Source organism: Protopterus annectens, chromosome 8.part0, assembly GCF_019279795.1.
Source record: "Protopterus annectens isolate FY-2018-M chromosome 8.part0, PAN1.0, whole genome shotgun sequence".
NCBI classification, from domain to species: domain Eukaryota; kingdom Metazoa; phylum Chordata; order Ceratodontiformes; family Protopteridae; genus Protopterus; species Protopterus annectens.
Window position 1 is genome coordinate 603,299,282 of NC_056741.1, and position 17,391 is coordinate 603,316,672.

The 17,391-nt window shown below is 42.8% G+C and overlaps 1 protein-coding gene across 1 annotated transcript in view; it reads right to left on the reverse strand.

Moving 5' to 3' along the window:
* Window positions 1-1,484: 1,484 nt before the first annotated feature.
* Window positions 1,485-17,391, reverse strand: part of WNK3 (WNK lysine deficient protein kinase 3) — a gene marked incomplete in the record, with an annotated part of 2,462,820 nt that continues 2,446,913 nt past the window's right edge. The window contains 1 exon segment of the mRNA XM_044079290.1: window positions 1,485-9,256. Coding sequence (XP_043935225.1) covers window positions 8,921-9,256 — 336 coding nt within the window.

The window sequence follows — 17,391 nt, forward strand, 5'->3', positions numbered from 1 at the left end:
GGTAATACAAAAATTACCAAAATATCAGAAATGGCAACCATGAAATCGACATTCGAACACCAGAAGTTTCAATGTCGAAAGTCCGTCTTACTGGTAAAGTTTCTGCAGGGGGACAAGCCCCCCTGCACCACCCACATCCCCTGCATATTATATATTTCATCTCCATCACACTACAGTGAGGAAAAGGGTAAACTTCCCGATCCCCACTACAGTGCGATCTGTTATCAGAACACTGAATGCACATTAGCAAATGTACACTACCATTCACTTATGTGCATTTGAACAGTTTTCAGAACAGGATTACGGAAATTGGAAAAGATGCATTAGACCATCCCAATTTCATGCAAGTGCCATTCCACATTTTGATAGTAAACCTGTGTGTGTGTGTGTGTGTGTGTGTGTGTGTGTGTGTGTGTGTGTGTGTGTGTGTGTGTGTGTGTGTGTGTGTGCATATATAAACAAATGCAGTGTTTAGTTTTTCATCGAAATACCATTTTTTTTTTTTTTTACAAACTTACTCCAGTAAGTGAAGTGGTTCGATACCTAACTATCTTATTAACAAATCCAATTCTCTGTGCGAGTCTAAAGGCCTGCTATTCAAATCTTATTAACAGATCATATTCTCTGTGCATGTCTAAAGGCCTGCTAATTAAAGGGAACCAAAACTGAGGAGTGGAATCTTCTTCTTTCGGCTTTTCCCGGTTAGGGGTCGCCACAGCAGATCACCTGTCTGCTCATGACTGGCAGTGGAGTTTTACAGTGTTGAGTTGCCAGCTTGGCGCCCAACCTTCTACAGAAGGCACACACACGCATGCACGCCTAGGACCAATTTAGAGTGTTCAATCCACCTACAGCATGTCTTTGGGATTGTGGGAGGAAACCGGAGCATCCAGAGGAAACCCATGCGACCACAGGGAGGACATGCAGATTCCACACAGAAGGCACCCCAGCCGAGAATTGAATCAGAGATCCTCTTGCTGTGAGGTGGCAACACTAACCGCTGCACCACCGCGTCTGCCCAAAACTGAGGTGTGGAATATTGCATTGAAATTGATGGTTATATGAAGCCAATACAGTGAAACAGAATGAAATACAAAAAGGAAATACGGAAAATGCACTGTATTCCCAGAATGGAAGATGCATTTAAAGTCTGGTAGATGATACTATGGAAGATAACCATGGAAACATTAAGATAATCATTCTTATCAACCAGTTTTAGATTACCATTACCAGAAAATAAAACATACAGTTCTGTTTGAAAGTATACCCCTCCCCCACAATTCCATAAATAGAAAACAATCTGCACAACAGCAGGCTCCCTTGGAATGCATTAAATATAAAACATCTAGTAACTGGCGGTGCCCTTTTCTGATTATTACAGCCAACAACTTAGCGGAAAGGAATGAATAGGGGTTAGATGGGAAAAATGTTTAAGTAGATCATTTAGATTTATTAGTATCCCACAGATTGCACTTTCATTTTTACCTGTGACTAAGGAATACTGATAAGCTGCAACAAAAACTAAATAAAAAATATATAAACATATGATAATTTTCAGTCAAATATTATCAAAGTACAGTTGTGTAAATAAATTTAGCATAGCAGTAGATATTAGAATGATCACTGTTGCAGCAGATTGTTACTATATGGGTTGTGTCCTGTACAGGATACAGCAAGCCAGCCAGCTTTCCAACTTTTCAGAGTACCTTTACACACCCATAGAGTTAGTTCAAACTGAGCTGGATAAAGGTCAAGATTGAGTGCAAAGCCCTTCAAAGCTTTCATGTTAACAGAGAGAGGAAGGCTAAATCCCTGAAAGGACAATGCTAGGAATATAGCAGTAAAAAAATCCACAACCCGGCAAAAAATAACATACAAAAAATAAGGGGGATGGAGAGAAGGACTGGCTACTGCAGCAGAGATCGTTTGAACATCCACTGTTATGATAAGTTTATTTACACAACTGTACTATGTTCTTCATAAGGATCACTGCTGCAGTAACCTAAGCTATATGGGTAGATTACTGAAAGGTTGAAGGACAAGGGACCAAGAGCCCTTGGAGAATGGTCCTAGCAAAGTCTGTCCTAAACCTGGAGAACAAATCATATTTATAGTGCTTTGTAAAAGTGTGCACAGAGGATAGATTTGCTGCTTCTAGAATACTTCTAGCACTCAACACTTTCCAAATGCCAGAAACGAAGCCTAGACTCTGGTAAAGTGAGCCTTTTCCTGCCTGGAATTGTTTTATTGTGGTGGGTATAACAAAAAAGTAATGGCATGAAACAGCCTATCCTAAACCTGGTGGAGGAATCACATTAATAGTGTTTTGTGAGTGCCCAAAGAGGATCAATTTGCTGCTTCTAGAATACCTCTAGCACCCAACACTTTTCCAAAAGGCACAGATGAAGCCTAAGCTCTGGCAGAGTGAGTCTTTTCCCTGCCTGTAATTGTTCTGTTGTGGTGGGTATAACAAAAAGTAACAGGATGAGCCAAACAATTTGAAATAGTCTGCCTTGACATCTTCTTTTTTCTTACCTTCACTAGAAATGAACAAGTGATATGAAGATCTGCAAGATTTTGTTCTGTCAAGACAGTAACCAAGTTGTCTGTGGACATCCAAGGTATGGAGAATCCTCTCTCCCTCATCTGTAGGTTCTAGAAAGAATACAGGGAGACAGATAGCTTGGCTTACGGTAAACCTGGATAACACTTTAAACATAATGAAGGTTTAATTCTGAAGGAAACCCTATATTTGCAGAAAATGTGATAAGGTTGACTTATCATGAGAGACTGCAACTCAGATACTCTTCTTGTAGAGCAGAACAGTTTCCATGTTATGAACCTCAAAGTCAGCTTGATCAGCTGGTTCAAATGGAGCAAGTACTAGACTTAACACAAAATTAAGAACCTAAGGAAGAGCCACCTGTTTCCTAGGTGGCTTCTTTTGCAACACCCCTTTCAAAACCATGTTCACGAGATTGCATTGAAAGCGGGAGATCTATGGGCAGACATGCTAAAATGGACGATATAAGACATGCCATTAGAAAGAAACTCACACAAATACTGTACAACTAGAAAAATATAAGTCTTCAGCGGGTGCTGGTCTTTTTGTTGGCACCAACCAGAAAATCTTTTCCATTTGCTAATGTATAATTTTCGAGTAGCAGGCTTTCTTGCCTCCATTAAATCCTGCTTCATGTCTTCAACAAAATGGTGCCTAAAAGGTATTAAAATTCTACCATCCAGGCAGTCAATTGTTTGGGGTCGGGATGTATCAAACAACCTTTATCTTTGATTAAATCCAGCCTATGAAGAAGCTTGTGGTATTTGCCAATGGCCATCTCCAAAAGGAGAGAGAACCACTGTTGCCTGGGCCAAAAGGGAATCCTAATTATCTTTGGGGAGTCTTAAATCTACAGAATGACCCTGAATATTAGTTGGCAAAGTGGAAAAGTATACAGTCCTGGAGAAGAATTTTACCAACTGATTGTTGTGAGTAGAGGCAAATAAATATATTTCAAGTGTTTCCCACAGCTGGATTAATTCTTAGAACCCCCTCCCACCCTATTCATTTTCCATTAATGAGCATTTGTCATGGTCCTGGTCAGCTGGACTTCCTCACAACTTTGCTCTGTAAGATGCCTAAAGGGTAAGATTTGCTGAAATGTTACACCCCAGCCTAAAAAGCCTGGTCTCTACACAATCTGTAAGTTCTGGTTTTCCCTTGCTACTATATGTATCACGTCACTGTGATATTGTCTATAAATACTTGAAGAGGTCAAGGAGACCACAGATGGTTGAGAGAATTGAGAACATTTACACAAGCTGACATCTCTTTTATGCTTAGGCTTTTTTGTCTGTTATTTTTATTCCAAAGAACCTGCATTTTTATCCTCATAGATGCTGCTCCCCAAGGAAAGTCTGAGGCGTCTGTTGTGACTTGTACTGTGCTGGAACAAGAAGAGAAAATCTGAGGTCTGATTCTGAGAAATGTTGAGTTTCCACCTCAAATTGTCCTTTTTCACAAATAACAAAACTGAAATTTGAAATGTTTGTGGATGTTGATACTGGTGCCAAAGGGATTTCAGGTATGACTAGATTTTTCTCATGTGGAGTCTTGCAAGAGGTATCATGAGTATCATAGATGCCATGAGACTCAGAACCCTATGGAATGCCCTTGCTGAGTTGATAGTCTTGAGTGGAAAACCTCAGGAATAGATAAGACTTAAATACAGATCTATTTTTTTTCCTCTGGAAGAAAAGCTCTTTGAATGGAGGTGACCAGGAGACACCCCACATAAATAATCACGTAAGGAGGAGTCAGACAAGACTTTAGTAAGTTCTTTTAGAATTCAAGCCTGTGTAGGAGATTCCTTGCCCAACTCAGAGATTCTTGACAGTTTGAAAAAGATGGTGCAAAGATAAGCAAGTCATCTAAATTTGGGAAAAAGGTGAATACCTTGCAGTCTGCAGTAGACTATCACAGGAGCTAGACACTTTGTGAACACCCTTGGAACAGTAGATAGACCAAAGGGTAATGCAGAGAACTGATAATGTGATTCAGACACAGAAATACTATAGGAATGTGATTATACACATTTTTAAAATCCAATATCACTGGAAAATTTGTGAAGAAACAGCATTTTGAACTTAGGAACCATCACAAACTGATTCAGAAAAGAAAGATCCAGAAACTGTTCAAGAATCTTTTTTTTTGGCACCACAAAATCCTGGAATAAAAACCCTTCCCTTAACAGAGGAGAAGGGATAGTGTCTATCACCCCCCTGAGCAATCATATGCTGAATGACAGTCGCCCCAAAAGTGTGGGTTATACTCCCACTAACACCTGTAACTTTGATGGATTACTCTCAAAACCCATCTGTCTGAAAACATCTTTTGCCAAAGAGAGAAATGGAGATTCATACTTTCTGGAAGGATTAAAGGACTGACAGGGTGGGAGGGTGTTGGAAATCCTTTGCATAGCAAATTAGACTCATTAGACTGTCCTTTGTTTTTTTTTTGCTTTCTTTTTGGAACCTTACTACCATTGTTTTTTTCAACAGCTGTTTTCCAGCAGCCTACTTGGACTGTTTATTTTCCTTTTTAAAGAAAGTAGTAGAGAGAGTAATGAATCTCTTGGCAAACTTAAGGAGGGAGTGCTGAAAAATCAGAGAATCCATGAATTAGCTTTCTCTTTCTTTCATCACATTTTTAATGACCTCTGCAGCACAGGGACCAAAATCTCATTTTTTTACATCCTGTGGAAGGTTTTAAGAACAAAGCCAGGTAAACCTTCTCATAACAGTTTCAGTGACAATAGCCCTGGCAGTGGAATCAGTAGAATCTTAAGCACATTTCAAACACTGAGTAGTTAACTTGAGACACAGACGGCACCAAGTTGGACAAAGCAGATTTCTCCTCACAAGAGGCAACAGATGCTAAAATATTTCTCATATTCTCAAAAGAGGCTACCACAAACATCAACATTTGAGGATGACAAATGAGAATTCTGAAAACAAGTCTGTCAGAACACATTTTTTCCAAACTTTATCAAAAGCCTTCCCCCCTTCCTTGTCAGAAGGATGTTTAGCAGCAGTTGGATTCACTAATTCAATAGCCGCTGGGTCAGATGTGGGATAAGTGCATAAAAAATTAAAAGCCTTTAGGACTTTATAACATCTATCTACTTTTTAGGGGCAGCAGGTTGTCTGTCAGGGAAATTGCACGCTGTGACAAAAACATTCACCAAAGTAGATGGAACAAGAGGAACAGGAGTAGGTTCTGGAAATTCCAAGTTGCAACAAATCATAATACTTCATAAGTGACTGAGAAACATCTCTTGTTTTTCAAAAACAAATTCATTTTATAAACAGTTTCATGGAAAGAAAATCCTTTAAATATACTGGCAGAAGCCAAGCTCTCCTCAGAATCTGAGTAAGAATTACAACACACAACCTTTGGTTTTAGAATCATTTTAAGGTTCTAACTCTTGAGTCTTTGCAGAAAGTGAAGAATCCATTTTTCTTTTACCAGAAAACAACCATACAAGATGGGTCAAGAGCCTGCACTAAACCCTGAACTAAGCTAATTAAATTACTCCAGCCTAGGGGAGCTGAGACAGGAGAAGACATGTCTAAATTTTTGTTTCTTTTTGACAGGAAACTCTGAAGAAACAGGCCCACTTTTGCCAGCAAAAACTTCCTCAAGGATGAGCATAACTTTCTGGCCAAGCAGAATATGACTAACCTCCCAGTCAATGATGTAAGGACTACACCAGCAGGAAGCAAGGAAGAAAATGAGTGGTCTGAGGAGCCAGTTCTGGCCACAGCAGAGTCACTTATGGCTGAAGCATTTTATCAGCCTGTCGTGGCAAAGGTGCCTTAACAGTCTTTCTTTTTTGTGACTGAAAGAAAGCAAAATGAAGGAACTGGTAGATCTTTCTATGATTATGCCCAAAACAGATGCCTGACTTCCAAGAAAGCATGAAAGCAGTAGCCAGTAAAACATAACTGTTTCCCCATTAAAACACAGAAAAAAGCACTTTAAATACTTACCTCAGACCCAAAAAGTAAAATTAAACTTTCTTTTTGTGGTAAAAGTTGTGACAACTTTTTACCACAAAAGTAAGAAGTAACACTCTTGTTTAAAAGTGTACAAAAGTCATGTGACAGTCATTAAAACACCTTCTCCTAGCTAAAATTATGTTTTGAGATCAAAAATGTTTTCTGTCATAAAAAGTAAAGCGGAAGGCTTTTTACCCCTGAGGGGACTTATCTGCCCAGCAGTGGAACAGTGTTAGCACACTGCCAATTCTCAAAAGCAGTCAGAGGAGGGCTCTGTTTGGCTGCAGTAAAGCTCTGAAGGGCCTGGTCCCCAAACCTGACCTTTAGCTAGCACAGCGCAAGTTAAGTAATTGTTCTGATGCAGAGAAGCTGCTCTGAAAGCTTTGGAAGCTGAACAGCTGTTGTACTCTGTACAGAATACAACCCAAATACCTTAGGCTACTGTAGCAGTGATCCTTATGAAGGACATCTGTAAGATTAACAGATATTAAAAAGCTTAACGTGTCTTTCCTATTCACAGTCTACCCCCCTTTAATAAGAATACACTGCTTTATAAACCATCATGAAGCCAGGTTATAAGCAATGGTCAAGACACAAAGATTTCACAGTCCAGTTTTATAACTGTAAAGGATTTCATGCTGGAGTGTTTGCAAAATGCACAATACCCTAAAATGTTACCTTGCCATTATGAGCAGTGATACTTCAAATCCTGAATAAAATATTTACTGCTAATCATCTAAATCCCATGGGCTACAAAAAATGACATTTTAAACTGATCTTTACAAGAAAAAAGCAATTATGAAAAATACTGGACCTTTCGTAAGTGCAGGTTCAGATCACTAAGTAACATGTTTGCACGAGTAGTCTGGTGTTTGTTTATTTTTAACTTAAACATATAAATAAGATAGGTAGAAAGACATACCACTAATTTTGTTTATGAGAGGGATAATGTCCCCCCTTAACCCATCCCCTGTACCTAGGAACTTTTTAAAAAGATGGAGATAGGTGGGTTATTGGGGTGCTAGCATTATTAAAAAATGTTTGACAGTTATGCCACTTCTCCAGTCTGCTGCAGCTATCCAAATGATGTAGAGGCTATCAAATTACACTGCTGTCTTATTTTTCTGACAGCTATTTGGGGAAAAATACTCCCATCCACTGTCCTCCACTTTCATTGGAAAAAAAAATAGGTGGCAAAACAATGTGCGGAGACAGATGAAGAGCTGGAAATAATTTATCTTGAAATTACTCAAGACAAAAATTTCCCAGAAACAAAAAACTCACATGTTCTTGAAAAACAAAATTAACTTTAATGCACAAACAAACACAGGGCAGTTCAGAAATCCATAGTGAAAAATCTTATGCAGCTGTCTTCCACTTTCCAAATACATATACACACCTGACTACAGGATCTGAGGCATGAATGTAGTCAATAATAGCCATTTATGTACAGACTTGGTTCAACCAGCTGGATTCAACTGCTTTCCCTCCCCAATGATTGTATTAAAAAAATGCCACTTCATATCTGCAAAAAGACATGCTGGTTGTGATTTGAAGAAATACACAAATAGAATCCAAAGTTGTAAGACAGTTTCCTCTTGAGGTCAAATCACAACACATCGGGCATTCAGCATATACCTTAGCATGTGTTATTGTTTACACATACAATGAATTTCAAAAGGTCTGATATCATCCACATAACATTTGTCCTTCCACCTAGATGTTCTGCATACAATAGTCAAACAGTAATGACATTGGCCACAAAGTTCAACCAGTTGGATTCAACTGCTTTCCCTCCCCAATGACTGTATTAAAAAAATGCTACTTCATAAGACATGCTGGGTTGTGATTTGAAGAAATACACAAAATAGAAGCCAAAGTTGTAAAACAGTTTCCTCTTGAGGTCAAATCACAACACATCGGGCATTCAGCATATACCTTAGCATGTGTTATTGCTTACACATACAATGAATTTCAAAAGGTCTGATATCATCCATATAACATTTGTCTTTCCACCTAGATGTTCTGCATACAATAGTCAAACAGTAATGATATTGGCCACAAAGCATTTGCAAGGCAATCAACGTTCAGTGGAAACATCATATTTGTGGTACTACTACAAACAAGTTTAGGAAGCCAGCAGATCCAGTAAAAGAATGACAGGCCGGAGAATGAAAATTATCGAAATAAAACCAAAAGCAAAACCAATTATCACAACCTTATACTAAAATAAACATTCATAGCAATTTATTAATTAAAAAATGCTATTACTGTAATCATTCTCCAGCAGTTACTTTAGACACAGTGTTCTTTGGCAGCAGCACAACTACCCACTGTTTTTTGCTGCTGATGCTTCTTACTTAGGTCCTGATGGTACTACTGTAGCTGCATTCGGCACTGAGGAGGCAGAAAACATCGTCAAACCAGGTTTGGGTTGGAATTGTCCAGCTAATGGCTGAGTAGGGAGATCAACTGTAGGATGTGCTGTGGGATTAACTCCTGCCCACTGCGTAGGATAATTTGATCCTCCTGTTGCAGAATACTGGCACAAATGTGAGACCCCATAAGATGACACTGTGCCTTGGAACACTGACAATGGCAGTCCTTGAGGCAATGTTGCTGGTACAGTTGCATGGATCTGAGATACTGCAGGAAACCAACCAGATGTGCAAAAAGTTACAGTTGCTGTCCCCTAAAATAAGAAAGAAAATGCTATTTTGTGATGTCATTCAGACTAGCCAGCGTCACACAGCAAAATGATGCATAAAAATTAACAATTTTATCACCTGAAGAAACTGCATGAAGCACTGCAATACCACTATTTCTGACTTAACTTTAAATCATTTCTTTCATCCTGTGAGGCGCAAAGCTGAAATGAATTACATTTCGTGCCTTCCCAATCTCACATGACACTCTTGATATCACTGGTATTTTAGAAAAATGTTAACGATCTCCAATTTTACTATATAAGGATTATTTAAAGTTATCAGCAGTCCTGTTACTGGTATGTTCTCCATTAATTTAAACCTACTTTGAACAGAAAGCCTACTTTATTACATAACTGCACAAAGGGTGAAGTGGGAATCAGTCATCATACAATGGCTATGCAAATTCGAGACACCTGACTGGCTAATGATCCAAAACTGCAGTAAAGGTATTGCATAACAATGCATTTAGATCAACTACAGAAATAATACTGTAATAAATGAATTATAACATTTCAATAATAATATCAATATTTGCCTAATCACCACACGAGGTTACACAAAATGGTACTGGTACAGAAACCTAAAAATGCAAAAAAAAAAAAATCACAGCCCAAAAATGAAAGTCCTGACCTCCCCCCCAAAAAAATATTGACAATCTCTCCAAAAGCAGAAAGACAAAAAGTAAAAACCTGACAAATGTCATCCCAGGAAGAAAGAACATGAAAATAAATAAATAACATTGCTTACAACACGTCAACAAAATACAATAAAACATAGCTACTGACTTGATGCTACACTCAACACATTACATAAAATGAGAAAAAGTCAATACTACCCCTTAAACTTCAAAGTTACTCATAACTTAGATAGCAGGATCCACTCCAGAGGCACTCAAGTAGCCATCATCTTGAGTGAATGCCTCCATCTCAGTATACAAACTGGGTACAGAAACCTGACACCACATCATCAAAACAGACTAACCATACACACAACACTCCAGGCTGGAAAGTTTAAGTCCACACCCACCATGAAGATATCACTAATGAACATCAGTCTCTAAACCCACCAAATCCTAATGCAAAAAAGTTCATAAGAACAATAAAACTACAACCCTATCTTAAAAAGTACTGTTCCTAAATCATCTTCCACCCTTCCTTTGTGCTTCCTAAACCCTAACTGAAAGTAATTAAAAACAAAACAATCAACACATACACTCTCCAAAACAATATTACTCCCCCCCCCAAAAAAAAAATCACAATCATACAATATATTCATAAATTCCTGCAGTGAATTAGAATATTCCTACTGTGTCAAAAAGTCTAAAACAGCAGACCCATGCAAATGAATGAAAACTAAGAAAGCATAAAAACAGTACAAAATAGATAAATTGTATATGTGTTTTTGGAATTAAATATCTTGTAGTACAGGAGTAGGGAACACATTTTGCCAGTTGTTAGAAACTTTTAGTTATGTACTTACCATAACTTTAGATGTTTGGGATCCATCTCGCCTACATTCTGTACTGATGGGTTCGGAGCCGATCCTCGCCTCCGACTTGGCACGCTATGCTATAGAGCGAAGTCTCTTATTGGCTGAGCTATTCTATATCCCAGGATGCACCACCACTACTTCCCCAGATCTTGTTTGTCCGCACTCATGCACACACACATAGCTGTTTATATAACATTGCCAGATGTTTCAAGATGAAACGATAGTACTCGGACCGTCCGGTCTCTTCTGATCTCCAAGGCAGAGGGAAGGAGGGTGGGTTATTAGGAATGTAGGCGAGATGGATCCCAAACATCTAAAGTTATGGTAAGTACATAACTAAAAGATGTTATGTGATCCTATCTCGCCTACATTCTGTACTGATGGGACAGTGTCCCTAGCACCTGATTCCTGGGTGGCTCACTGGAAAACACTCCTGAGAACTGTGGAACCAAATGAAGCTCGCCCCCTAGATGCCACATCCAATTTGTAGTGGGAAATGAAGGTGTGCGGAGAAGACCACGTAGCCGCAGCACAAATGTCGCTAATGGCAAGCTTAGAATGGAAAGTAGCCATAGCTCTTGTAGAGTGAGCTTTGACAGAGATTGTAAGCTCTTTATTAGAAGAGGAATAAGCCTGACTAATACAGTCCCTGATCCACTTGGCAATAGTGACCTTTGTGACGGCTTTGCCCAATTTATTGTCCGAAAAGGACACAAACAATTGATCTGTTTTCCGTGTTTGTTGGGTCCTATCTAAATAAAAGCGCAATTGCCTGTGAACATCCAATGTGTGGAAGATGTATTCCGCTTTGTTTGAGTACTTTGGGAAGAAAACTGGAAGTTCTAATGACTGTTGCAGGCAAAAACTGGAACAAACTTTAGGGACAAAGGATGGGTTAGGCCTGAGGGATACTCTATCTTTGTGAAAAACCAGGTACGGTGGTTTGACAGATAGAGCTTGAAGCTCTGAAACCCTTCTGGCTGAAGTAATCACGACCAGAAAGGCAGTTTTCCAAGAAAGAAATTTCAAATCACAGGTTGCTGCCGGTTCAAAGGGGGAGGAGGTTAAGGCACGTAATACCACATCGAGATCCCACTGAGGAGCAGGATGAGAAATCGGGGGTCGAAACGGCGCAGCACCTTTTATGAAGGTTTTACACAATCTGTTGCTCATCAAAGGTGGGTTTATAGATTCATGAAAATTGGAAATAGCTGCCAATTGGACCTTGATGGTAGAGACTTAAGAACCTTGATTGAATAGGGAAGTTAGAAACTTCAGGACTTCTGACACCGGGACAGTGATGGGATCTAGACCCCGGAGTTGAGCCCAAATAGCAAATCTCTTCCATTTGCTAGTATACAATTTCCTAGTGGCAGACTTGTGGGCCGAGGATAAGATACGTATGACTTCTGGGTCTAAAGTATGATTCCTGACTATAGTCGGAAGAGGAGGAGCCAAGCTGTTAACTTCAAAGAGTGAAGGGACTGATGGAGTTGTCCCGACTGATGAATTAATAGGTCCGGGATCTGATCCAGGAACCATGGACTGTCCAGTGCATACTTCCGAAGATAGGGAAACCATACCTGACGAGGCCAGTAAGGGGCAACTAAAATCATTTTGCTCCCTAAGTGAGTCGCCTTTTGGATCACTCTGGGAAGGAGGGGAACCGGAGGGAAGGCGTATAGCAAGCCGGTGGGCCAAGGATGGGCTAAGGCGTCCATGGGAATCTCCCCTGGAGCTGGAGTGAGAGAGAAGAATTTTCTGCACTTCACGTTCAGCGGGGTTGCGAAAAGGTGGCAACAAGGAGTTCCCCATCTTCTGAAGATCTGAGTTGCCACTGCATCATTCAGAGACCACTCGTGAGGAGAGAGAATAGTTCTGCTTAGTCTGTCGGCTATCACGTTGGATCTCCCAGGGATATGAGTCGCTACCAGAAAACGTCTGGTCACCACTGCCCATTCCCAAACTCTCATGGCCTCTCTGCAAAGGGGGTAGGATCTGGTCCCTCCCTGCTTGTTCAGATTCCAGACTACTGACATGTTGTCGGACTGAATGGCAATTACGCCCTGAGGGAGGTAATCGTGGAGGGCTTGTAGAGATAGAAGCACCGCCCTCATTTCTAGAATGTTGATGTGAAGGAGACTCTCGTCGGAATGCCAAATGCCTTGGACTGACCTGCCCAGGTAATGCCCCCCCACCCCGTCTGGGAGGCGGCCGTCGTCAATGTGGCCATAGGAGGAGGTGGAACGAAGGGTCGTCCCTGATCCAGATTGGAGGACACCAGCCACCAGCGAAGGTCCCGTTTGCAGGTTTCCATGATCCGTATGAGGTGACTGAGAGGGAGATCCTGAAAGGACCACTGGGTCGATAGGAGCCACTGGAGAATTCTCATATGCAATCTTGCTAAGGGGACTAGGAGAACAGTGGCCGACATGGAGCCTAATAGCTGCAGGACCATCCTGGCTGGGGCTTTGGATTTGAGAAGCAAGGCTCGGACTTGAGCCTGTATAGTCTGTATCCTTTCTGTAGGAAGATGGACCCGCATTTGGTTTGAGTCTATCTCTACTCCGATGAACCTTATGTGCTGAGGTGGCAGCAACACAGACTTTGGCCAATTGAAGGTGATTCCAAGGGAAGTGCCTAGTGATATGGTGGCTGCTAGGTTCTGCAATAGTAGACGCCTGGAGGTGGCAGTTAGGAGCCAGTCGTCCAGATACGGAAACACCTGGGATCCTAGACTCCTCAGGTGAGCAGTCACGACCGCCAAACATTTGGTGAACACCCTGGGGGCTGTGGTGAGACCAAAGGGCAGTGCACAGAACTGAAAATGACTGTCTCCCAGGCTGAAGTGCAAATGTCTCCTGGACACCTGATCTATCAGGATGTGATAATAGGCGTCCTTGAGATCTATGGAGCACATCCAAACACCTTTCTCCAGCAGTGGGAGAATGGATTGTAAGGTGACCATTCGGAACTTGGACTTCTTGACTGATCGATTTAGGTTGCTGAGATCCAAAATGGGCCTCAAGTCCCCGGTCTTTTTTGGCACCAAAATGAATTTTGAGTAAGTCCCTAATCCGATCTGGTCTGCGGGGACCGGATGGATGACTCCTTTTTGAAGCAGCTTTGAGATTTCGAAGGCTGCGATTTCCCGTTGACTGGGTGGCGGGTCCGGGATTTTCCTGGACGGCGGAGGGGGTGTGAGAAAAGTGGATGGCGTAACCTCCGGCTATGATTCGAAGCACCCATCGGTCCTGAGTGATACCCTCCCAGGCTTTTAGGTGCCTCGAAAAACGACCCCCGACTGGCTCCGGAGCTGCACAGTCGGGCAATCCTTCAGGGATTGTGGAAGGCTGAAGAGCCACGAAAGGACTCGCGGTCTCCAGTGTTGCGGGGGCCTCTGCCGCCTCTGGGACGGCGTCTTCCAGAAAAATTTCCCCCTCCTCTGCCTCTAGAAGGGGGATTGTCCTGCTGCGAGGGATAAGACTTCTGGGATTTACGGAACCACATTTTCCCTCCTCTTTTAGCCTTGGGGTAAGGCCGAAAGGGAGTGCAAAACCATGCCCCTACAGCAGTCAAAGTCTCACCTTCTTGCTCACAGCGGGTCAATGTGTCCTTTACCTTGGGTCCAAACAAAGAGGACCCATCAAAGGGAGCGTCGGCAAAGGAAGACTTAAAGGCTTCCGCAAAATGACACAGGCGGAGACAGGCTTGCCTCCGTAGAGCAACACCCGTACCTGCCGCTCTACTCGCCCCCTCGGCTGCATATGAAATGAGCCTCATGGACGAGTTTGATATCGATGACAGAGTAGCCAACTGAGAGCCAACCGTCTGGGCCAGCTGCTCAGGTAGGTTACCCAAGAGGGTATCTGAAAGCTCCTTGACCAGATCCCTCTGAAGTCTAGTGAAGTGCGTCAAATAGTTCAGAGACCTTAAGGTAAAGGCCGCTGAACTGAGGGTGTGCTTCCCGTACCGGTCCATGCTCCTAGACTCCTTATTAGGAGGATGGACGGATGTCGAAGCCTCTGCTACATCTTGTTAGGTAGCAGATGCCACCACCAGGGCATCTACAGCCACACCTTTGGTCAGAAACTCCTTCTCTGGGGGTGCTGATAAGAATTTATTTGGGCGAGCCGGCACCGGTTCCACAGAGTCTGGATGCTCCCACGCCCTTCGAAAGATCAAATCTAGGAGCTCGTCGAAGGGCGGAGACACCCAGGAGGCGGAGGGCTGAGCCCTGAAGGCCTTGAGGAACACCGACTTGTCAGCGGAAGGGGGTTTGGAATGCCAGCCGTCTCGTTGTTTGAGGGCTTCCAAGATGTCTGCAAAGGAGACATCATCCAAGGACGACTTAGGGGACCCCTCCGCATCATCAAGATCGGTGTCCGACGTGAGAGACTCATGGGGGGAGTCGACGTGCTTCCTCTTGCACAGTCTTTTCCTTAGGGGTTCCTCCGACGAAGCTTCAGAGGGACCTCCAGGAGGGAGGGAAACCCCACTGGGGGTGACCTCAGGCCCCGGGGCTCCGCTGTCTAGTGACAGGGGGACTACAAAAGACCCAGTCTCCGTGTGTAGGGAAGGTGCCGGTGAGACCGTGGAGGTAGCCAAAGAAGATTTGGCCAAAGCACTCCTCATGGCCCTGAAGGCCGGACCGCCAGAGTCCTGGGAAGGTCCAACTCCCGGGGCCACAACAGTAGATGGCACCCCCGCAGCAGACGCACCGAGAGGAAGGCTCGGAACTGAAAACATCGGTCCCGAAACGTCACCCCCGGGGCCGACCGAGGAGGTCCGTGTACCAGACTCTGACCCGAAAGCCGGGGTTGGAGTAAGGGTCGGAGCCGACCCGAAAACCTCCATCGGCTCCACCAGCACCGGCTCCAACGGTGCCGAGGCTGTTGGAGGAGGAACCAGAACTACAGGGTGGGCCATCGGCTCCGAAGCCTATTGGGCTGGAGCTGAAACTAATTTCTGGAATACAGGAGACTGAAACAGCCTTTGGAGCACCCTGTCGATGTCCGAATCCGACATCTTGGAAGATCGGGAGGAGACCGACCGGGTCCGAGCAGACTTCTCCATCAGCTCCGAAGGACTGGGGGACTGGCTCCGAATAGACTCGATCAATATCGGTGCCGAGGGAGATTCCATAGCAATTTTCCTCGGTGCCAAAGAGGGCTTCGGCGCCGAAGGGGAAGAGTAGCCGGCAACCCTCATCGGCTCCAAAATCAGTGGAGCCGATGGTGACCCGCCTCTCGAAGCCCCAGCCATCGGCTCCGAAACCAGAGGGGTCGAGGCTGGAGGCATCGAGGCAGACCGTTCCACCCTCGGCTCCGAAGTCCGTGGAGCCGATGGAGAAGCCTGCCTAGATTTCTTAGTGGTCGGTTCCGACGGGCTGGTCGGAGCCGACGATTTCTTTTTCTTAGCTGGAGAGGAAGAGGAAGATAAGGCCTCTTCGAAGGAGGGTTTGATAAGCCCTTTTAAGATCAATTTATTTTTCCTCTCTTGGAGGACCCGAGAGGAAAAAGCGTGACACACGCTGCAAGACTCCTGAAGGTGTTTGGCGCCTAAACAGTACACGCATAAGGAGTGATCGTCCGTGATGGACATTTTATAGTTGCATCTTGTACATTTTTTAAATCCTGAGGGTCTATGCTCCTTAGACATAATGCTCGTAGACACTATTCACTTTGTCAGAGAAAAAACACTATGGAACTAAGTACCAATGGTTTACACAACAAAAAATTCCTTTTTTTTTTTTTTTTTTTTTTAAACAAGAGAGGCGAAAGCCCAAGAAAAAATTACACGAATGACAAACACACCAACAGGAGGGCCAAGAACCCTCTAACTGAAACAGGTACTTGACCTCTCCGAAACAACAAGAAGACTCACTAAAGAACGAGGGGAAGGCCCCTCTAACTTAAACGGAAACCTTTCCCTGTCCAGTCACAAAATTTTACCACAAAATTTCCACAAAAACACAATTATACACAACGATAGCTGTTAAAACAGCTTTTGGGTTAAGATTAAAGAAATTCCTGACAGAAAAAACTCTCAGAAAAAAGCACTTAGCTCAGCCAAGTTCGAGACCACGTCCTAGCTTGTAAGCGGCAAACGAGATCTAGGGAAGTAGTGGTGGTGCATCCTGGGATATAGAATAGCTCAGCCAATAAGAGACTTCGCTCTATAGCATAGTGTGCCGAGTCGGAGCCGAGGATCGGCTCCGAACCCATCAGTACAGAATGTAGGCGAGATAGGATCACATAACATCTTAAGTTTTTTTTTTTTCTGGTACCTACAGTACACAATGGTTTATATACCCAATAGTGGATCTACACATCTGTAACAGAACGTTATGCCTACTATAAAACAAATAGTGACTGCTCTCTGTTAAGCTGCTTGTTTCCATTACAAAATATCAACCTTTCAGTTACTATATAAATATCGTAATTTTAGTTTATGTATAAACTAGCTGAAAGTAATTACATCTATTTCTCTAAAAAGGGAACATTTTTCTTACAATAAATTATTTTTGAAGTTTATAACATAGCAAGTAGAATGATCACTGCTGCAGGATTACTCATACTGAAAGGGAATTACACCACAGGTGGATTTCCAATAATTCAATTGGACT